The following is a 23,806-nucleotide window of genomic DNA, read 5'->3' on the forward strand; positions in this document are numbered from 1 at the left end:
CTGTGGGAGGGACCCAGGGCCTGAGGAGGCCTGAGCTGTGCTCCCCCACTCCCAACCCACAAAGGGATTGGACTCCAGGAGTGACCCAGGGGTGGGTCAGATCCTCCAGGCCCCCCCCCAAACCCACCTGGAATGCGTGCCTGCCTGCCCGCCCCCTGGCTCATCCACCCCTCTTTGGAAGAAGACCAGAAACACCAGCCCAGGGCAGTCTATGCTGAGCACCATGCCCACAGCTTCCACCACCAGAGTCCTAGTGCCCCGCGCTGTTGCGGGAGGACCTAGGATTTCTTTTACAAGCAGCTACTATTAAAACACACACACACCCTAAGCATGGGGTGGGGGAGACTGGCATCATTTCTAGCTTTAAAAAATAACTTCACTAGCTCCGTACCTTACATGACAGTGCGCTCTCCTAAACCTGGATAGTGCCTCCCAAATCTAAAACTGCTAATTTCATAAGCAGCTTTAAAAAAAAAAAACCAAAAAACTCAAAAAAGTAAAGACAAGCATTAAATATTACGTAAGGTTTTCTTTTATTTAAAAGATCATTCACAAAATACCATATCCATAGATTTACTTTCTGTCATATAACTGAATGTGTTAAGTGTTTGGAATTCCACTCTTTTCTTACATTTAAAAGTCAACTGGACTGCCCGGAGGGTTAATGAGTTTGTTTTGTTCTTTATCTTTTCCACACTGAGGATGTAAGTAGGTCATCTGAGAGCATCAGGTTGGTACAACCGCACAATGCATGTCTTTCTTAAGGTAAGTACTGTGTTACACAAATGGTTCTTATCTCAGAAGCGGAGAGGATGACAGGCGGAAGGTAGGAGAGAGAGTTCTGTAAATTGCTGAGACCTGGTCATGGGTACAAGGAGCCAGGATGACAGCTAGCCAGGAACGGCCACCAAAGCACACCATGTGCACAGGCCAGGCTGCCCCTGGGCCCCCAGCAGTCCTGGCCTCTCTTCCCTAGGGCTTGAGGAGCTAACCAGTGTCCCACCTGCTCACACAGTGGTGTTCAAGCATAAATGCCACACCCCCAGGGGAGGGCTGAACACTGTACCCAGGAGCAACAGACTGTCCCACAGATGAGAACACACCCAGACATGTACAGCCAACCAAAGGTGCAGCGGCTCTTGACAGCTCTGCATGTAAGACTTTCAATTCATCAAGTGAAACAGTCAAGTGCCGGCCGGGCTCTAGGCCCACTTTCACGGCAAATTCATGGGGGAGTGGGAAGCAGCCTCTGTGTTGCTTGTGCTGGGGAACAGAGACACGAGGGGATGCACAGCACAGACAACAGGGGGACAGGAGGAGCTGCTTTGGCCTGGCCGTGCTGACCAGCACCACCACTCAGTCCCATGGCGCCCCCGCCTGGAGGGAGCAGTGCAGCCGAGCTGTCAGCGCTATACCCAGTAGAGCCCAGAGCCTCGAGCACCTGGGGGTGGAGGGAGGACTCTGGACACTCCTGGAAGAGCTGCAGCAGAACCCGGGAGCACAGCACTGCCGGTCACGGTCACCGTGCGCCTGCCCGACGCCCGCTATTCCTCCCTCCAAGGCTTCCGGAGATGAGCCCATTTGGCCCGGACAGTCCCCCAGGGGGGCACTGTCAGGGACCCCTCTAAACAGCAGCAGGAAGCAACCTGCAGGGATCGACAGGTGTTTTTCCTTGTTTTAAAACAAGGGTCAATTTTGTCTGCTGATCACAGATCGATACAAACTGAGATGCGGCTGGTGGAGCTGCCGCACCTCGGCTGCTTCTGGAAGCCATAGCAACAGAACTCAGCATGCAGGGCAGGAGAAGCACTGAGAAAAACCAAGGGAACGCCTGGAGTCTGGCCAGTGCCAAAGTAAAATGAGGAAGTGAGGGGACAGCGGAGCAGCCCCTTGGCCGAGGCTCCCACGCGGCGCTGCGTCACCCCGCAGACCCCGCGTGCTATACGGAGAACAAGGAGCAAGGGGGGAGGACAGAGGAGGACGAGGAGGAAAGGATGGGGAGAAGAAGCACCTAACAGGCACTAGAGACAGAGCAAAGCCAAGAATGTACTAAAAACCACTTGTTAACAGCTGACATGCAGTCACAAGCTCTGTGTTTCCGTTGTAAGAAAGGAGGACAATGTCAGGCGCAGGAATGGTGACTGCAGGGCGGCCGGTCCAGGGCCACCAGGCTGTGGTCTTGCTCTAACTCCCCCACACCCCCATTCCCTCCCAACCGTGAGCTCATTCTTGCTCCTTGTGAACGACTTCCTCTCTGGGCCTGGCTCCCCCGAAGATGGCGGAGTTGGGATTGGCTACTTGATTGAGGGGCGTTGCCACTGTCCGAGGTTTGAGCTGGAGTCGCGGTCTCTGTGCTCTTTCCTCTGGGGGAGAGAAGAGGTGGTTTATGCAGAATGGGCTCCATCCCACCTCCGGGTGCGTGCTCAGCCACCCAGCCCGTCTCCCAAAATTGACAGCCTCTGTACAGAACTGAATACTGTCGCCAGTCTATGGGAGGCAAACGCACTATTTAGGACAAAAGGGTGACCCAGGCAACAACTGTGAAGCTGGAGGACAAATTTATGCGGGATAGTTGGTGTGCATGCAGACGGTTCGTCGTACCTTCTGTTGGTTCTCTGAAGTCCATGTTGGATCCACGGAGGGGAGGGCCATCTCTGAAGCGGCTTCCCATTGGAGGACCAGCTCGCCGGTCACCGGGGCGACTGCCTCCCCTGCTTCCTAAGAAGTCATCCCTGAAGCCTGAGGAGAGACAGGACACGAGTGACGTCACACTGCTGCCTCGAGGGCAGGTGTACAGTGTGCGGGAATAGACCCTGAGTTAATGTCTGATTCACTGGTTTATCCAGTATTTGAAGATTTTCCAAAATAAAGAATACTGAAAACAGTACAAATGACAAGTTAAGAGACTTAAAATAAAACAAGACCCAGACTCACAGAGGAGAATAAAATGAGCTCTTTAAATTCTCAGTCTGAAAGAAAAGTAGAAAAATAGCATGAGACTACAGCAGGTCTTGGTCTGGTTTCTAGTTATTTAAATAAGACAAACCTAAAATTTAAAAGCTAAATGCTTTAGGACACAAAAATCATAGGGAAAAGCTACACGAAGACAAAAATACCAAGTCTCTGGGTGATCCGTCCCATTTCCCTATTTCTGCTACAATTTAGTGTGTACTGTTCTAGAAGGAAAGCACCTGTGTGGTAGTAAGGAAAGGCCATCCGAGGAGGCTCCTCACTCCGAGGGGCATTGGAGCTCCTCCCCTGGCGCTTGTCAGTACCCTCCCTTCATACCTGCCTGAGTGAGTGGGGGCTTCCACTCACCCTCAGATGGGCTGCAGCTCACAGTGTTCTAAGGAACTCATTTTTAAGGCCCCTGGGAACCCAGGCATAGTCTACATATGAACAATTCTCGCTATCCAGATTAATTTGCTAGAATTTATGTCTATCCCCAAATCAAACTGGCAGCACTTGGAGGGCATGGTGATGCACGCCTGTGATCCCATCGACCAGGGAGGTTGAGGCAGGAGAACCACAAGTTTAAAACCAGCCTCAGCAATTTGGTGAGACCCTATTTCAAAATAAAGAATAAAGTGGAAGTGGTGATCTTAAGGTTTAAAACAGCCCCAAGCAGTGCAGCACTGCCTAGTGTCCCAGGGGCAGGGAGGCCACGACGGGCTTCAGACAGGCCATTCAGGTTTGGGTACCACAGGTGACAGAGCTCTGGTGCAAAGAGTGCAGCAATGCTACATGGTCGAGTGCTCTGAACAGAGCACACAGAGACAAGGCTAGGCACTGCCTAGGACGCAGGGACCGAGGCTCAGGGGACCCAACCCTACACTTATGGAAGGAGTCCTGGTTCGGTCCTGGCTGTTTCAGTGACCCAGTGGCTTACAGAACACAGCCATCTTAACCAATAAGACCCATCCATCTGCACAGTCCAGCCTTTCTGTTCTTTAAGGGTGGCATGGATTTTGGAAACAGATTGAGTTATCTAAAATCCAGTTCAGAGACTGAGTTGCACAACGTGAATTTTAACGAAACGTGTGATGAAGACAATTCTAAATAGATTTGAAACAACAGGATCAGGAACAGGGCTGTGGAGAAAACACACTTGGATGCTTATAGTCAAGCGTTCAGGTCTTTATGAAGTTCTTAGGACCATATTATCTGATTAAGCTTCCTCGGAGGCCTGGAGGTGGCACAGTGGCAGAGCAGTTGTCCAGCATGCACAAGGCACTGGGTTCGGATCCCCAGCACTGCAGAAAAACTAAACCAAACCAAAACCCCCCAATCCAAGCCTAATCAATATCACATGCTTAACCCCACCCTCCCTCAATTAACCCAACTTTTCCATGTGTGTGTGCGCAAGTTAAACCCTTTTAATATGAAATTTGAAAATGTGTTGCTCTGCTGGGCACGGTGGTGCACACCTGTAATCCCAGTGGCTGGGAGGCTGAGGCAGGAGGATAGCCATTTCAAAGTCAGCCTCAGCAAAAAGCGAGGTGCCAGGCAACTCAGTGAGACCCTGTCTCTAAATAAAATACAAAATAGGTCTAGGGATGGGGCTCAGTGGTTGGGTGCCCGATTTCAATCCCCAGTACCCCCCCAAAAAAGTGTTGCTTCCAGTGATAGGTTCATACCTACCTCAATGAGGCAAATCAACAGCTACTCTGTCCAGGGGTGTGACAAAGTACAGCAGCGTAACAAAATCAGCATCTACTAATACCAGGCCTCATTTCAAAATCCCTTATGAAAATTACACAGGAAGGAAGGCAAGGCTTGGCCCCAGGAAGCATCTTTAATCAAGTATGCTGATGGATTTCTAGGAAAAACACCATCCATGAAAACCTGGAGTGGTCTCCCTAGCTGAGTACACCGGCCTGTGCTTGGTCCCAGCGGTTGTGTGCCAGTGAGGAGACGCAGGGCCGGGCACACGGGACGCCTGTGCTCTGCACTCCCAGCCCTACACCTATCTTTGCTGTTCTTTTTTGTATTTTTCTGTATTGCTAATTTTCATGTGGCTTTTAGAAAAGTACAAGAGCACATGTCATTTTTTAAAAAAACATAATTAGAGTAAAAAATATCTATTTTGCAAGTAAAGTATAAAGCATCAAATTAGCCACGACTCTCTTTAGCGCTCTCCCACCGGGTTTTAGATGTCACCGCACTTGAGGCTCACAGTGCCAGTGGTGAAGCAGTGGCTCCGACTGCGTCCCTGCCTGGGCATCAGGGCCACACCAAGCTCGCAGGGAAGAGCTAGTCCCCCAAGAGTGCTGGGCCCATGGTGCTGTTTCAGCAGGTCTCGGGGCCACTGACCCTGCGCTGGGCTGGCTCTGAGGAGACTTCTGTTGCGTGCTTCAGTCAGAGACCAGCTTATACATAAAATTACAGACTTACTGGATGATACTGTACTTTTATGAATAAGCTCATTTCTGACTGGCTATACAGGATTTTCAAGAACTAAGTTACTCAACAAACATGTCGTTATTATCTGTTTAGCTCAAGCAGTGCTGGAAGTGAGTTTCAAAACTTCCCAGACTCAGACGACAGCTGCCCACAGTCCCTCCCCTGCTTGCGACTATTAAGCTCTATGTAGGTGAGGGGAGGCTGGGGTAGAGGCTGGGGTTCCCACGCTGCACAGCGGGGTGTGCAGAGTGTACCTCAAGTTTGTGGGAAAGAAAACAGGCCTGCTCTCCTGTCCACCCTCTGCCACTGCGAATGTTCTCACCACATCTGTGTTGTCCTCCACAATTATAGAACCAGAGGTCAACATGAAGTCAAGTCCCAGGGAGGGAGGTCACCCTTCCACCAGGCAACGCCCTCCTGAGCTCAGCCACCACTGGCTCCCTAGGCAGGTGGGAATGCTTAGGGCAGATGCCTGCACAAGGGATGGCAGCCCCACGCCCTGTGAGGAAAACACAGACCTCCAGACTCCCTTCCGCCATCTGAAGAGCCACCAGGAACCACAGTTCTAAGGCTTTCTGCCACTTTCCAGAACCTCTAACTATGTTATTTCTAGAAGCAACTGTACTCCTCTTCGTGCCATGCACAAACCCAGCGAGGAGCTTCCCCGGGTCAGTGCCTGAGCAGACGAAGACTGCCAATGGCAGAGACCCAGGGCCGTGCCGACCAGGCACAGGTGGGCAAGTGGCAGGGGCATGGGCCTGGCCTGCCCTCCACTTGGGCTCTCAGCTCTGCTCCCAGGGACAGGGAGGCTCACTGCTGCCTGTGTGCCTTTCAGGAAGGTCCTGTCTGTGAAGGGAGCTAGGCCCAGCCACTGTGGGGAGCACAGCAGCAGAGGCTGCTGGGAAGGGGAAGCGTGAGGCTTTAAATACTGATACCGGAATTGAAGTCATCCCGGGAATCCCAGCCACCTCTAGATTCTCGAGAGCCACCCATTCCTGAGGATACACAAAAAAGATAAAGTTGAGGTCGTTTCATTACTTTGCTGCACAAACATGGAAAACTTATCTGGAAGACGTACAACCCCTGAGCTGGGAGGTGCAATGGAACCACTTAAGAGTCCTGCTGCCAACAGAGAACCCCAGGCTCGCAGGAGCCGCTACTCCTGAGACTTGGCGCTCGGACTTAAAGCTCACGAGGACCTATCAGCCTAGGAGACAGCGTCCTGCGGTCAGGAGCTGCAACTGCTGGGCACACAGCAAGCATCACGTTCAGTCTCAGAAGAACCAATCACCTCTGTCATCTGGTCCACCTTTCCTGAATCCAAAGCCACCTTTATCTTGTTTTCTGCCTTCTGCAATGTCCACACGAAGTGACCGATCACCCAACAGCTAATGATAAGGGGAAAATAGTGTAAGTATCAGCAAGAAGACAAGTCCCCGCTGCTCGCGCGACCCAGGGGACCCAGGGCACTCACTGCGCCGTCGTACGTGAGGGCTTCCTTCAGAGAGTCCACTTCATCGAATTCTACATAGCAGAATCCTGGAAGAGAAAAGAAGCCCCGCCTTCTTCAGGGAATTCTGGACTAGGGATCTGCTATCCCCCCACCGGTACCATTTCCCTCCATCACAATGACCAGTTTTGTGGCATCAAGGTAACAGCAGCTAGGCAGACTCTGAATGAGGGTATTTCATTTCCAAGAAATGGAACCTGGACATTCCTCCCTCTCCATTATATCCTGTCAGTTAGAAAATGCCAACCTAACAGGCACTGAAATGGCAGCCGTGTCTGTGCAGAGATTCCCGGAATGTTCTAACTACAATGGCAAACCATTCTCGGGTCACCGCAGAGCCATTCAACTTCTGGAAGACTTCATTTAATATACTGTAATTGGGATCAGATTTCATAGATTCAAATTAATACCTAGAGTGCTCTGCAGGAGAGGTTCGAGGTGCCCATTAACTTTCTACTTGGATATAAAGTTTGTTTCACAATGCCAAAAAATGCATCCCTGGCAACAAAGCTACCTGCTGCTTAAGCCCAAGCACAGGTGACTGACATGACTCTAATACTGCCCCTCCCTGATGTCTGGAGTGTAAATCTGGGCTCAGCACCCCTGGGCCACATGCTCACACTGCACCTGCGCACCTCCCCAGAGAACCCTCACACCGGGTAGGGACGACACTTCCACAGGAAGGCAGAACTTTGAAGGCCGAGCCCAGGTTTCTCCCCTTTGTGGCCTGTGTCAAGAGCATCCTGCCCACACTCAAAGGCTCCCCCCATTTCTCTCCCCCGAGTGGATCCAATACAGAAAGCAATGGAGGAAAACACACCCGGCTCACAGAGGCCATGACAATATTTCGAGACAAACTCCAAGACTCATGCCACGCAGAGTGCGGCTGGGTCCACGCACAGTTTTTACCCCAGTCTGAATAACTATCATGTCTCAGTGGGTAAGCTGGGTGGGACTTACTTTTCCAAGTTCAACTGACAGTTTGATCATATGCTACTCGTGGCTTCCCAAGACCACTCTGACCGATGAGCCCTTTGCTCTTCCTATCCTGCTCCTGATCATAAGTCACACTGCACTTTCCATGATGCACAGTGTGGGCCCAATGTCCTCATACCTGGCACTATGCACTTAGGTTGGGCACACTTCCCTCCAGGAAACCTGGAGAGGCAGGACACATCTCTACACAAACACCTTAGGGAGCTGGTCTGCAGACATCAACTTCATCTAAAACCAGCAGCCCTCCCCAGACACGTGCTTGGACTACCTGCATACCCTGCCACATTACCTTGAGGGTTTTATAACTGGATTATAGGAAAATGGCCAAGAAACTGAGAGTTAGTCTCCATGGAAAATGTGTTCAAAATCCTCAGATTCATCTCCCCAGTTCTTTCCTGGGCAGAGATGGGCCTGCTCTCCTGTCAGACAGACCCATCTGGGAGTGAGCCACATACTTCTACAAACTGGATCAAGTGGAAAACAGGTTTTCCACAGTGCAACTGAGGAACTGTGAATTCAAGAGGGATGCTCCCTTCAGTTCCCTGGACCAGGCGAGTGGGGTGTTCTGGTTCACTAACACATCTTCACTGACCACCCCCATTGTAAATAATAAAGACCTCCCAAACTCACCTTTAAATTTGTCTGTGTCTTTGTCTCTGACTAGCCGTACACTCCTTATGCTGAGATCCTTGAAGATAGCATCTATGTCGCCCTGAACTGTATTAAAAGGTAGATTTCCTACATAGGCTGTGTAGGGGGGCTCTGTGGGCAGCTCCTTCTGGCTACGGGAACCATGGCCACCAGAACTGCCGCGGGACCTAGGAGGAGAAACAGACAGGATGAGTCTGCCACGGGCCTGTCCCCAAGGAGCAGGCCAGGCCAGGCCGCCTTCCACTCAGCTAAGCCACGTGCCAGCAGCCTAGACCAATACTCCACTCTAACATGCAATCAGAATCGAACATTTTAGAGAATATTATAAATAGGACTTATCAAAAAGGTGTCTGATTTTGAGGACAGAAACATGGAATATAAATAAATGTGCACTTCTGGATAAGCAGATCCAAACAGTGCATCTTCAAAAAACAAGGAGCTCTCCCCCAGTCCCTTGCAATCTGCATCTACAAAATGTTCACATCCTAACATCTGCACCACTGCCCTTCTTCCCGTGACAACACTAGGAAATACAGAAGCCAACTGTCCAGAGCGAACACTGTGTATCTGGAGGAGGGACTACTGAAGCTGAAGGGCAACACTGAGGACACACTATTTCCCTCCACAGCCAGGTGCTGAATGGCCAGGGCTATCGCCTACTTCTCCAGGTCCTCAAATAATGGTGTCCTGCCAACCCAGTGAACCCCGGCTGGCCCTCAGCAAGTCGCCGATTCTGCAGTGTGCTGGTTGAAACCCCAATTCCTGACACTAGTCTTACCACCTGAGGAGTTGGTCCTTCAACTTCTCAGCTTATTTGCAAAGTTTGTTTCTTAAGATTAACACAGACCTTGAGTCGTCAATGACAAATACATGATGCTTTACATGCTCCCTGGCAGTGCACAGGTGTACTGCAGCGATCACCATTATCACTACTGACTGCGACCCTGCTTGTTATGTGTAATTAAAAAATGAGGTCATTATACATTGTCCAAATCCACAGAAGGTACAAAGCCAAAGTGAGCCCTCGTGTCAACTGAGGGACTTTGGTGATAAGGACACACACTCACAGAAAATGCTCCCACCATGGCAAGATGTGGTGGCAGTGGGGAGCTGTGCTCTAGGGGCAGGGGCACACAGGAACTCCATTTTCTGTGAACCTAAAAGTGCTCTAGAGATAAAGTCTATTTGAATAAACAAAAGCTTTTCACATTGAAGAACATCAGGTAGTAAACGCGTAAGAAACCACAATTAGAAACCCCGACCCTAACCACCAACACAGAAACCAACCGGGGAGGGCTCCTCCGGGACACCAAACAGTAAAATGGCTTGGGCAAAACAAGACACTCACATGACCTCCAACCACTAGCCCATACAGTGCTACTAATTTGAGGCGGGGATGGGGGGTCCTTCACAAATGGAAGCATCAGTCACATCAGTCATCACCACAATTGAGTATCATCACTGGTGGGATAAACGTCACTTGCTCCGTATTTTGGCACGGATCTTCAAATGTGTCAGTAACAAAGGACAAAAAAGGCAGAGGGCTGAATGACACATGACAGCTACTGCTATGTGTGGGCTTTGGGTCCTGATACACAGAGCTATGAATGAAAGCAGGCAGAGAAACTTGCATGAGGTCTGCTCCTTAGGAGTGATAATGGCGCTGCCTCCAGGCAGTGTCCCTGCTTGAGAGAGGCTCAGTGGCCAGCAGGCAAGTGTCAAGACAGCCAGAGTCCACTTTCACAAGTGTGCATGCCTCATGTGCACTAATGAGGCTCGAGTGGTGAGATGCCAGCTGATGACCCCTGCCAATGTCCGCTCTATCACTTTCTCAGCCTTACTACAGACTCAAAAGCATTCAAAACTCGGGAAACTCCAGAGGGGGAAATTAAAAGGTTTTTTTGGGAAGGGGTTGGGACTCAGTGGTAGAGTGCTTGCCTAGCACGGGTGAGACTCGGGAATGTTTCACAGCACATCTTAAAATTTAAAAAAAAAAAATTTTTTTTTTCAAGAGACATTTAAAACAAGAAGGAGTTCCTTCCCAACAGAAGATCAATACCAGTCTTGGAAAGCAAGTTTATCTTTTATCCACATGCTACTAGAAATACCAGGAAGGAAATTCTACATCTTTAATAAGATAAAGTCAAGATATCTCCAGCCTATCCTGGTGGTGCACACTTGTAAGCCAAGCAACTCAGGAGGCTGAGGCAGGAGAAGCGCAAGTTCAAGGTCAGCCTCAGCAACTTAGCAAGGTCCTAAGCAAAAATCCAAAGTTTAATTCCCAATGCTACCAAAGAACAAAACAGAACTGGACAATGACTATAAGACAAGGCACAAACATCTGAAATATGGTCCCAGTGGAGGATGAGTACTAATAAAAACACTTTTGAGTTTATTTATTCAACACTTATTAAATATCCAAAAAGAAAATATTCTCTTGGACTTAAGCAGTTCACAACTGATTAGCACATAAAAAACATTTATAACCACACAGGTACTCACATAGGCATGTGTGTATGCAGGAGTCACCCCTTAACTGTGGGGGTTATGTTCCAGGAGTGCCTGTGAATGCCTGAAAAAGGTTAGAACAAAACCCAATACACACACCTTCCTCCCGCACACCCCTATGAGACAGCTCAACTTGTAGGTGAGGCACCCCGAGATTATCCCCCACCACTAGGCCAACTGTAACAACATACCACAATAAAGCCATGTCAATGTGGTCTTTCTCTCCACTGTCTTCCTGCACTGCCCCTTGTTTTTCCTGGGGATGTGAGCTGGTACATTGTCTATGTGGGGAGGTGACACAGGCACCAAGAAATAGCGGTGGACTGCTGACCTTGTGACGACATGTCAGGAGGATGGTATAACCATGATGCTGTGGTGTGGGCGGCATGTGCAGCAACTGTGCTGGGCGGGGGATAACTCATGTCCAGGGCAACATCACAGAACAGCCCGCAATTTAAAGCACCATGTATTTCTGAAATGTCTGATTTAATATTTTCAGACTATAACAAATTGTGGGAAGCAAAATTGCAGGTGAAGGGGTGCTCCTGGATATAGATATGCAAAAGGCGAAAGGCTACAAAGGTTTAAGGACTGTAGAGATGATAAAATCGCTACGGGGCAGAAGGGCTGGGGCCCACAGGAGCCACTCCAGGGGCATCTCAGCAGTGCCTATGGCTGGGGGAGATGGAAACCTGGCGCAGGGAGGCCTGCTGGAGGGCACATGAAACGTTCGCAGTGAGACCCCTGGAGGGTGGACATAGGCCGGGAAGGCCAGGTCAGACGTGACCACTGCCTGGGTGAAGAATGCCACCAGAACAAATACAGCACCCACACACAGACAGCCAAACCCACACTGCCCCGTTCAGAACCCATGCCCAGGCTCTACCTGCTGCCACAGGCACTGTGATCATTGCTATTTCTTTCTTTTTTCCCTTTTCCTTTGTTTTTGGTACTGGGGACTGAACCTTGGGGCACTTAACCAATGAGCCACATTCCTAGCCCTTCCCCCACTTTTTTTTGCTGAAGTTGGCTTCAAACTTGTCATCCTCCTACTTCAGTCACCTTGGCTGCTGGGATTACAGTATGCGACAAGGTGCCCTGCTCACTGCTGTTTCTTATGCCCCTTGGGGACAGTTTGTTGATCAATGATACAATGTTAGTAGCAAGTTATACCCTCAGTAACTCAGGAAATCCAACCTTCATCCATCCAAACTCACATCGACCAAAATGGCTACGAAGGGGAGAGTAGACGGTACAGCCAGCCCACACCCAAGTGCAGTTCCTGAGGGAGCTGACTGCATGGGCCAGGCATCTGCACAGGAGAAACCACACTCCCACAAAGGACTGCAGAGTTCAGGTGACAGTAGTGGGCACAGGCGCTCCAGGGTGGAGGAGATGGAGTTGGAACACACGGCCACCAAACAGCAGCAAGCACCTGGAGGCACATCCACAACAGAGTGGAGGGCACCAGATGTAAAGGGAAAAGGAGATCAGAGGGAGGCAGCTACGGGAGACCAGTGAGAGAAGAGCGGAGGCTGTGGGCCACCGCTGGGCCCAGCAAGCAGACGAAGTGGAAAATCAGGTGCGCCAACTTCCACACCACAACACAGTGAGAACAGAAGGGTCCCGCCAAGTTACTTCTGGGAAAACACTTTATAAAGCTTTCTAGGTGCCCTGTAAACCGCACAGAATTTCAGCCCTGCTGTCCCCCCCTGCCCCTGTGCTGGGGACTGGACCCTGGGGCATTCTATCACTGAGTTATATCCCCAGACCTTTCTATTTTGAGACAGTCTCACTAAATTGCTGAGGCTGGCCTCGAACTTGTATCCTCCTGCCTCAGCCTGAGTCACTGAGATGACAGGTGTGCACCACCATACCCTGCTGTCACTCTCAAACACTAAAATGAAAATGCCAAGAGACCAGATGGGAGAAGAGTCACCACCTCTGTGTATCTGGAAAAGGACAGCTCGCCCGCTACACCTACAAGTGGTCAGTGAGAGCTTCACTAGGGCTTACCCTCTGGTCTTCCATGGCCAGCGCTCAGAGTGGAAGTCTGGCAGGGGGCACGATGCTGGAGCCGACATGTACTCGGTCAGACTGCACTCATTATTGGTGATGCTGGGAACTGAACCAGGGGCACTGGGCCTCTGAGCTGCACTGATTTTAATTTTCATTTCAGTTTTACTAAGTTTCCCAGGCTGGCCTCCTACCTCAGCCTCGAAAGTCACTGGGATAACAGTGCACCACCGAGCCCAGGGGCAAGACTACCTTTGTAAGAGCAAAACTCAAAACAAGCAACAAACCTCAGTATAGGCTTTAAAAAGGTGAGAGAGAGGGAAGGAGGAAGGAAGAAGAAAAGCAGAGGACAGTCAAAACGTGTGACTACAGGATTTTGGACAATTAAAAAACAAGGCCAAAGTCCTACCAGTTAAACCCTCATTATACAGCAAACAACTTATTCTACATACTATTACCATTTACCTTAGTATGGCACACTGGTCACATCATCAAAATAATAGTGATAATTATTAACTAAAATTTAATTCATTCAGATATCCTTAATTTTTACCTAATTTTTTCCCCCTTTTCCAATTCCATCCAGAATGGTCTTTAAAAACTGCCTAATGTCATTTAAAGGTAGATTTTTGGCTGGGTGTGGTGGCACAATGCATGCCTGTAATCCCAGCGGCTGGGAGGCTGAGGCAGGAGGATTACAGGTTCAAAGTCAGCCTCAGCAAGTTAGCCAGGCCTGAAGCAACTTAATGAGACCCTGGCTCTAAAAAAAAAAAAAAAAAAAAAAAAAAAAGTGCTGGGGATGTGGCTCAGTGGTAAAGCACCCCTGGGTTAAAAAAAAAAAAAAAAAAAAAGGTAATTTTTCAGCCAGGCACAGTGGCAAATGTCTATAATACCGGAGACTTGGGAGGCTGACATAGGAGGATTGCCAAATTCATGGCTGGTCTGGGCAGCAAGACCTTGTCTCAAAACAAACAAAAAATCAAAACAAGGGGCCGGGATTGTGGCTCAGTGGTACAGCGCTTGCCTGGCATGCATGGGGCACTTGACACTGGGTTTGTTCCCTGGCACCACATAAAAACGAATAAAATAAAGGTATAAACAAACAAACAAACAAAAATCAAGATAGTAATTTCTCCCCTAGTAGATGGCTCCTGGCTAAGAATAAGCATTCTCCAAGGCCTTCCATCAGCCTTCAAAATTAAATCCTGTTATCTTGATAACTGGGATTAACTACAGGCTGGGCACAGAGCCTCTGAAGGATTCTGGAAAGCACAAAGGGCCAGGTAGTGCCCACAGTGAATTTCTCCATGGTCCTTATACTCCAGAACTTTGCTCTTTGGAACTCAGTGAATGTGATCTCAATAACCCAACCACATCTATAAGATGCACAAAGCTGTGGGGGAAACCAAGCAGTTCTAACCAGCAGAACGTTGCTGCTCCCCACACACAGGAACTGTGGGGCTCACTGCTGCCTCCAGTGCCTTACCGTGATGAGTACTTTCCAGGAAAGGAAGGAACAAAAGGTCAGAGAACTACAAGCTACTTCAGGATTGAAAATTACTTCGGTCCCTCACGGGTATTCTCATTTGGAAGAAAAAAATAAAACCCAGAAGAGGGTTACACGCACTTACACTACATTACCAATTGGTAATTTAAATCCATGTTTCTCAAAAAATTTTGACACCAACATCATGACTTAACAAATGCATGTGTATATAAATGTATGTATGTTAACTAAACAAAACCAAAAAAGTAATGGTAATGTCTAATAATCCTAACTTTTATTATAAAGCACTATATTTTCTTTTTTTTTTAAAGAGAAAGTGAGAGAGAAAGAGAGAGAGAGAGAGAGAGAGAGAGAGAGAGAGAGAGAGAGAGAGAATTTTTTTAATATTTATTTTTTAGTTCTCGGCGGACACAACATCTTTGTTGGTATGTGGTGCTGAGGATCGAACCCGGGCCGCACGCATGCCAGGCGAGCGCGTAAAGCACTATATTTTCTAATCTATTTCATTAACAAACAAAACCAAATGACCCACTCAATCACCTTATGTACAGGACACAAAGCAGTTTGAAGGCCTTGATCTGGATGGACAGTGAACACAGGAGACTTCTGATTTGAGAGGCGGAGGTCCTAAGCAACTTAGCAAGACCCTGTCTCAAAATAAAAAGTAAAAAAAAAGGGCGGGAGACGTGGCTAATGGCTAAGAGCCCCTAGGTTCAATCCCAAGTACCCCCCAAAAGGCAAGTGTAGCTAGGTAGTGGTGCATACTTGTAATCCCAGCAGTTCAGGAGGCTGAAGCAGGAGGACCACAAATTCAAGGCCAGGGAGCTGGGGATGTGGCTCAAGCAGTAGCGCACTCGCCTGGCATGCGTGCGGCCCGGGTTTGATTCTCAGCACCACATACAAAGATGTTGTGTCTGCCGAGAACTAAAAAATAAATATTAAAATTCTCTCTCTTTCTCTTTCTCCCTCTCTCACTCTCTCTTAGGGAAAAAAAAAATTCAAGGCCAGTCTCAGCAACTTAGCAAGAGGCCTGTCTCAATGCAAAAAATAAGGGCTGGAAATGTATCATGGTAGAGTGACTCTAGGTTCAATCCTCAGTACTGGAGAAAAAACACACTAGGTAATGGCCACGGGTGGGAGGGGGTTTTCCATATGCTAGTAGTCTCTACCTTTGTTTATATATGAAAATGTTCAGTTATTTTACATGTCAGGAAAATAATCAACTAAAAACTTTCAGCCTAATCCAGATCTCACTAATGTCCCTCTATTTAATGCAAGTAACAATTCTCTCTTGCTCACTCTATTTTTGGCAGTGCTGGCAATTGAACCCAGGGACTTGCACAGGCTAACCATGCATTCTACTGCTGAGCATCACCCCCAAGCCAACTAGCAATTCTATTTGCAGTCTCTAAAAAAGCATTGAGATGTAATTCTTTTGCTCTAAAATCTGCCTCCATAGCAATGGTTTTCTTTTTAAATACTTTAAAAAAATATTTTGTGTTATACATGAACACATTAATATCTTTGTTTATTTTTATGTGGTGCTGAGAATGGACCCCAGTGCCTCATACATGCAAGGCAAGCGCTCTGCCACCGAGCCACAACCACAGCCCTAGTTTTCTTATACTTACAGCCAGACTTTTGCTAGATGTTAAAAGCTGCTAAGACTTCAGTTTTTTTTTTTTTTTGGATGGGGGGATTGAACCCCGGGGTGCTTAACCACTGAGTCACATCCCCAGCCCTTTTCTGTATTAGAGACAGGGTCTCACTGAGTTGCTTAGCACCTTGCGAAGTCGCTGAGGCTGGCTTTTAACTTACCATCCTCCTGCCTCAGTCTCCCAAGCCGCTGGGATTATAGCTTTGTGCCATGGAGCCAGTTTAAGAAGACTACTCAGTTAAAAGGTTGTTTTCTACTGAGCTGCTGAGCCTTTCCTTGTTGGATGACCTTTCCAGACCCATGCCATGCTACAGGCTCTGGTTTTCTAATGTCTTAAGATGCTTCCCACACTGGGCATGCATGGCCATTAGAATTTGGGCAGACTTCTTGAAAATAGTCTGTAACCTTCAGGAAAAACAACACTATTTGTTGAAGTCAAAATTCAAGCTTTCAAGCAAAAAATATAATTTTATACTTCCTGTAATTGGCTCCATAGCCTTCCCTGTTCAAAGGCTTTCCTGAGGAACCGAAGAGTGATGCTAATTAATAAGCGTGTTTTTTGATACTGTATAATGAAATGTGTCAACATTTGGAAGATCTGCAGAACTCAGCCAAACTACAGTTTCCAAATCTTAAATGGATGTTACAAAAGCACACACACATTGCCTCTCTATTCAAAGCACAAGACAGAGGATAGATTTTCATGTAACAGTATGAAAAGTTTATTGAGGTTTCAGATTTCACACTGCAACAACCTTCACAAAAACCAGCACTTGAGTTTTGGTGTAGTATCAAATAGGAATATCAAAAGGTATTACAATACTCCCACCTTTCCCAACTCCATCTGTTTGAGGTAAGCTATTCATCCTTCTTGTATCAACCCAGGTAACACAAGGATGGAGACAAAAGCAGATGTGAGAAGCCAGCTGTCTCCTCTAGACTAAGTGGGATCATTAAAAGGCCCCTAGATGTGACCAGCTCCACATGAATCACAGAACAGTTTGCAAAGGGAGACTTTTAGTCTCCATCTATGCCAGTCCTCCTCAACCAGAGGCACCATGTTGTCAATGGACTATCAGGACAACTCACCTAGAGGTCCTGATGAAGATGGATATTTTTGGATATTTTTAAAAATCATGACATGGAGAAAATTTCTAAAAACCAAGTACAGGCAACTTAATGGAATAAACAGAGGTAATGTGTCCATCTGCAATTAAAAAAAAAATATATATATATATATATATATATATATAATTTTTTTAGAAAATCAAGCAAGTACTCACTCTGAGGCCACAGAGTGCAAAGGCAGGGAGCACTGCCCCCAGACCCTAAGTGAGCTGGGTGTTGGAGCCTGATCTTGGCCATCTGACACTCATTCAAACACTCTACTTTGTATGTTCCAAGCTCCTGGGAACACTCCTTGAAATTGTGAAATCTTCCCAGAACAGTAAGGTGAATAATTTCATAACATACAAAGTTTCTAGAAACCACAGAAGCATTTATATGACAATTATTTATAACCACTAAGTACTCATTTATAATACTGAGTTACTCTGGTCATAAAGAAAATGTTTTATGCCTTTAAAAACAGCTTCTCTTACCTGGCTTTAGAAATATTGCCAGGAAAATAAAAGCTCCTTTCAGTCAAGATAACTTTTCTCACTCCTACTTGCCCAAAGAGCAGAGAAACACCATTAAAAAACCGAGAAATCAGCAAGGCTCCAGGTTTAGTCACCAGTACCACAAAATAAAGTGAGAAAACCAAGGCTACCAACTGTGTAGCACCTTCGATGCACCAGACCCCACAGCCCCGCACCAAGTCTCCACCTCATGGGGGAAAACAAGGCTGGGAGCAGGGCAGGAGCGAGCTCCTGCGCATGCGGCCTGCACATGCTACACCAGGGCTTTGCCAGAGTAGACTTACAGAGTGCTCCTGGTGAAACCCCTATTTCTGGTGGCACTTTTCAGAGAGGATAAGGGTTTGCAATGGAGCAACGGGACATGTCCCATTGGAGGCACCATGGAGCAATGGGTGAAGGATGATAGCAAACCCAACAACTTGACATGACAGTAAACAGGAATTAAGAATGAGCCTTTCCACTCTTCCTTCTTGATCTTTTTAATTCCCTTCCTTCTAGTCCCATGTCATCTGAGGCCTCCTGTACCACTCTCAGTCAGATTAACGCACTCTCCTTCCTCTAATATGGCTTTGCGCTTGGCTCTGTCACAGGCCTGCACACAGCTCAGGGACTTGGTAGTGAACAAAATGGGTGGAATTCAAGTGTTCATGGAAGGGACATCCAGGAGGAGGGGATGACAACACAGACACACAATACACTGAACAAACAAAACAGCTGTGCATGCCTGTGATGCAGCCACTCAGGAGGCTGAACCAGGAGGATCAAGTTCATGTCCAGCCTCAGCCACTCAGCGAGACCATGCCTTAAAAAAAAAAGGGGGGGGGGGTGTCTGGGTCAGTGGTAGAACATCCCAGGTTCAGTCCCTACTGCCAACAAAACCCAACAGACCACAAGAATGAAATCCTAATTAGAATAAGGTATGCTCCATATATGTTTAATGTCATGATACACACTCTACTGTCATGTATATCTAAAAAGAACAATTTTTTAAAATATATCAAATTTAAAAAATTATTATAAGAGTAGGGGAAGAGAAAGTTTTTTTTTTAATTAGTTGTTGATGGGCCTTTACTTTATTTCTTTGTGTGTGTATGTGGTACTGCGAATCGAACCCAGTGCCTCATCTATGCTAGGCAAGTGCTCTGCCACTGAGCCCGAGCCCCAGCCCCACTTTTGATTTTTGATAAAAAAAAAAAAAAAAAAAAAAATGCCAATCACTCATTCAACAAACACTTGATAAACATCTCCTATGCTTCAGGCAGAGGACAGAATAGGGGACAAGCCAAGTTTCTGTATGCATGGTATACAATAGTGTCTAATAGGTCAAACAGTAAACAAATTATTAAAAAAAAAACAAAAAAAAACACCCAGCTGGAGGTAAAACTCAGTGGCAAAATGCCTGCTTAAAGATCCTGTGTTTGGGCCCCACCCCTCAAACAGGCAGTATCAGTGGAAATAACAATAGTTTTTACATGCTGCTTTCCTTCCCATTTTAAGTCTTACAATATACTTAGAGACAGAAAGTAGAATAGTGGCTGTGAGAGCCTTGGGGAAGGGGAAGTGGGGAATTACTGTTTATGGGTACAGGGTTTTAGCTTTACCAGGTGAAGTCAGGAAGATGGAGGGCGGGGCAGGCACACTGCATTGTGAATCAATTTAATACTACTGAACTGTACACCTAAAATGTTTGAAATGTTAATTTGATGCTATGTATATTTTACCACAATAAAAAAAACTTAGAACTGGGGATGAAGCTCAGTGGTAGAGTGCTTGCCTAGCATGCGCACTCTCTCCCCGGCTCCCCCCACCACAAAAAAAATTACTTAATGGTTAGAGGGCTGGGGACACGCTCAGTGGTAAAGTGCTTACAGAACAAGGAGCATGTACAAGGCCCTGGGTTCAGTGCCCATTTGGGGGGAGGGGTGTCAGATGGCCAAGATCAGGCTCCAGCACCCAGCTCACCTAGGATTTGGGGGCAGCGCTCCCTGCCTTTGCACGCTGTGGCCTCAGAGTTAGTGCTTGCTTGATTTTTTAAAAATATTTTTTTTAGTTGCAGATGGGAACAATACCTTTATTTATTTATTTTTATGTGGTGCTGAAGATTGAACCCACTACCTCACATGTGCTAGGCACCCTTGCTTGATTTTTGAAAGGGCTTAATGACCCATAATGTCCAATACTTCCATTAAGTTAGCTGTACTTGTTTTTTTTTTTTTTTTAAATTTTCTATGATTTCTAAAAATACCCTTCTTCACCAGGACCTCTAGGTAAGTTGTCCTGATAGTCCCTCAACTTAAAAGGCTAGAATTCAGCGGGCATGGTAGGGCATGCCTGAAATCCCAGCGTCTCAGGAGGCTGAGACAGGAGGATTGAGAGTTCAAAACCAGCCTCAGCAAAAAAGAGGCGCTAAGCAACTCAGTGAGACTCTGTCTCTAAATAAAATACAAAATTGGGCTGGGGTATGGCTCAGTGGTGCCCGAGTTCAATCCCCAGTACCAAAGGCTAGAATTCTAGCTCCCTAACCGAAACCTCAAATAAATATTTTTTTGTAGACAGAGGCAAGGTTTTACTATGTTCACCACATTGGTTTTGAACTCCTAGGTTCCAGCAATCCTCCCACCTCAGTATGAGAATCTGGGACTAAGGGTATGTGCTACCACATTCAATTTCAAGAAAACTTGAATTTGTACCTTTACCACATTTTAGCAGGTACATTCTCATTTCTTGCTACCTCTGGGTTCCAACCTTTGCTTCAGGATTGATGGTGTTCAGTTAAGTGCTCATAAGACTTTGTTGACATTTGGAAAGTAAAAATCAGTATTTCTCTGAACTTTATCAATGGCAAGTGAAAACTGGAACCTCACAAAGATAATTTAGCAAAGTGCAAAACAATGTCCATTCAAGATCTGGTACAATTCACTCTTGATAACTTGGTATTTTGTTTTCTTGATTTGCTTGTTGAACAACAATGCTGTCTCTGGATCTCTCTTTGGCTGCTGAAGACATGTCTGTTGAGGCTTGGGGTAAAAAGCAGTCCTTCAATATCACCTCCCTACAACTGCACTGGCTATCAAACACAAATGCAAAACAAGCTTATGTGAGGGCCGGGGTTGTGGCTCGGTGGTAGAGCACTTCCTGGCATGGATGAGGTACTGGTCAATCCCCAGCATCAGATAAAAATAAAACAAAATAAAGGCATTGTGTCCATCTACAACAAACACCAAGCTTATATGGACCACCTAACTCAAAACCAGGATTTCAGATCATAACTATTCATTGCAAGCCTGCTATTCCTTTTACCTGTGATCTAAGCGATTTAGAGCAGAGATGTATTATTATTCAATCTAAGGTGTTTTTGAGCTAAGGTATAGGATAGCTTACATAAGGACCAATATATGACTGGCTTTCCAGTAGGTGATAAACTTCTATCATGCCTAGCACTGTACCACCACTGGATGTTTGTTGGTATGAATATAACTCAAATAACAACTCAGATGACCATTGAAGAATATGTGGTCAACTATGCTGCTAAATTTCAGAGAATAACTAGAAGTCCGCTCATGCATAAAATGGGCACACAAACCCAACAACAGGTTTTAAAAACTACTTTTAAGAAACTCAGCCAAGGCCAGGCATGGTGGTGTATGCCTGTAATCCCAGCAATCATGAGGCTGTGGGAGGAAGATCCAAAGTTCCAGGCCAGCCTGGGCAACTCATTGAGGCCCCAAGCCAACTTAACAAAACCCCGTTTCAAAATAAAAAATAAAAAATGGCTAGGATATGGCTCAATGGTTGAGCACCTCTGGGTTCAACCCCAGTACCACCCTACCCCCAAAAGAAACTAAGCAAAACTTCCTATGGACTTTTACATCACTATGAAGCCAAGTGAACAATTCCAAGGTCAGACACAGCAGATACAGATGTAGTAAAGGACTTTCCAGTAGGAAGCTTACAAGATGCATGGCACTTTCTAGAGTGGCTCATTTCAGCTTTAGGAGCACAGGTGGGCAAATAGCTGCCATTTTCACATGGCTGCTGGTATTGGAAATGAAACGCATCTTAATAAAATTCATTTTGATCACTTTCTAATCTGGGTTGTTCAAGTCTCCTCCAACTGTCAGAGTTTGACATGCATTCATCTTGAACACCTCGCTGTCACCAAAGAGCTAGCATATCTAACAAAGGCATATTTTAAATAAATAAATCTCTAGGCTCAGTATAATATGACCAGCTAATGTGGTCCCAATTCATCTAAAACTTCCTTGGACCTGCCTTATATTGAACTACTCTTTTTTCTTGGAACTTCTGGATGTCTTTTGAAACTAGAAAAAAGACCTCGCTATTAAAATTTCAAGACGACCAAAGTCCAAATGTAATGTCTAGAAAACTACCCCAAAGGCGCTAATTTTACACGTCATCCAACATTTATTTAATTTTTATTAGCAAATAAAATATTCTTTGAAATGCAGGTGGCTCCACACCTATCCCAGCTTCCATGCTTGAGTGTCACCACACTGGGTTCACTCCCGCACCCAAACAAGCCTTTGTTTGAGCCATTCCCAAACCAAGGTATTAAAAGTGATCATTCTTCACCAAACAAAGATACTTTCTGGACAGCAACCTGGGAGACCAGACACCTCAGTAGGTACTATTGTGGTGCTATTCTGGGAAAGTAATCCTTTCTGTAAAAGGACACAAAGACCAAGTGTGTCCTTGACCAACAGCAAGGTGTTTACAGTCTATCTTCTAAATTCTGTATGCGGCAATTTGAAATTAAAAACAAAAAACAAAAACAGGGTGATTTCCTTGAATTAAACACCATGAGCTTTCTATTCACCAAACATTTTCCTTTCAACGACGGCGCCTCAATTAAATGTAGCCTTCTGCATTGGACTAGAATCGTAACGAGGCTACATGCGACTCCGTCTCCAGGTCAGAACTGGAAAACTAGGGAGAAATAAAAATTTCCACCAGTAAGCACGTGGCAGCTGTCAATACGGCGCTCCGGTCCGAGAACCGCCGACACAGACACCGCTGTGATGCACTTGTTTTCGTTGGTCTCCCTCCTCGGGCCGCCCGCCGCGAAGCGACCCCCGTGCTGCCCCCGGGGGCATCGCCCCTCTTGCGGCCTCCGACCTCCCCGGGCCTGCCGGCCTCCTCTGCAAGAGCCGGGGCCCCGCCGGCGGGCGGAACAAGCCCGGGAGGGCGGCCGAACTGGGCAGGCCGCGGCCCGCACCCGCGCTGCAGCCGAGCCCCGCGCCCGCCCTCCGGCGGGGGATGGGGCTGCGAGCGGTACTCGGGCCCGGGCTCAGCGTCGCCGCGGCCGGCAGTGCGGCCTGAGCACCGCCCGCACCAGCGCCGGGGCAGCAGGAGGGCGCTGCCCGGCGAGCAAGACCCGGGCGCCAACCGCCGCGCCCCGGCCCCGAGCGCGCCATTTCCAGGCCCCGGCCCTCCGGGCGCTGCTCCAGGCCTCCGCGGGCCCGCTCGGCCGCGGCCTCCCGCCGGCCCAGGCGAGCGCAGCGAGACCACTGCCCCGGGACCCCAGACGCGGCCCGGCCCCCGCGCCCGGCAACACCAGCGCACGCCCGCCTCACCCTCTGCCGCCGCCGAAGCTGCTGTAGGCCCGATCGTCGTAGGTATCGAAGTCCGCCATTTGCCGTCTCCGCTCCGAGAGGAACCAGGGTGAGCGAGGAAGGACCCCGCAATATAACTCCCCCCGCCCCGCCGCCGGGGCTGTCCGCTGCACCGCCTGATCGCAAATCGCACGCACGCACGCGCGCGCGCGCGCACGTACGCCGCGCCGCGCCCGTCCTGGGCCGACGGGCCGCTGCTGACCCGGCGCGCTCTACGGCCCACGTGGTGCGGCGACGCGGGGGCCGCGCGCCCGGACGGCCGCTGCCGCCCATTGTGTGCTGGCC

The 23,806-nt window shown here is 47.8% G+C and overlaps 1 protein-coding gene across 2 annotated transcripts; it reads right to left on the reverse strand.

Moving 5' to 3' along the window:
• Positions 1-514: 514 nt before the first annotated feature.
• On the reverse strand, positions 515-23,640 carry EIF4H (eukaryotic translation initiation factor 4H). Of its 2 annotated transcripts, XM_081297915.1 has the most exons (7): positions 23,483-23,640; positions 8,540-8,727; positions 6,878-6,942; positions 6,695-6,791; positions 6,339-6,398; positions 2,602-2,739; positions 515-2,363 (listed from the first exon to the last, which is right to left on the reverse strand). In XM_081297915.1, the coding sequence occupies exons 1-7, from the start codon at positions 23,539-23,541 to the stop codon at positions 2,224-2,226; spliced, it is 747 nt and encodes a 248-aa protein (XP_081154041.1). In that variant the 5' UTR covers positions 23,542-23,640; the 3' UTR covers positions 515-2,223. The 2 variants fall into 2 exon arrangements, with proteins under 2 accessions (XP_081154041.1, XP_081154042.1); XM_081297916.1 differs by lacking the exon at positions 6,339-6,398.
• Positions 23,641-23,806: the final 166 nt, after the last annotated feature.

Source organism: Spermophilus citellus (genome assembly GCF_964194105.1).
Source record: "Spermophilus citellus genome assembly, chromosome: 6".
Lineage (NCBI taxonomy): Eukaryota > Metazoa > Chordata > Mammalia > Rodentia > Sciuridae > Spermophilus > Spermophilus citellus.

Bases quoted from the DNA above. Each gene is read 5' to 3' on its own strand.
- EIF4H (XM_081297915.1), bottom strand. From the start codon at position 23,541: ATGGCGGACTTCGATACCTACGACGATCGGGCCTACAGCAGCTTCGGC. The intron at 6,792-6,877 runs GTGAGTGCCCTG...CCTTATCATTAG, and splicing joins CCCTCACGTACGACGGCGCA to CTGTTGGGTGATCGGTCACT. The intron at 6,399-6,694 runs GTGATTGGTTCT...GTGTATCCTCAG, and splicing joins AGGTGGACCAGATGACAGAG to GAATGGGTGGCTCTCGAGAA.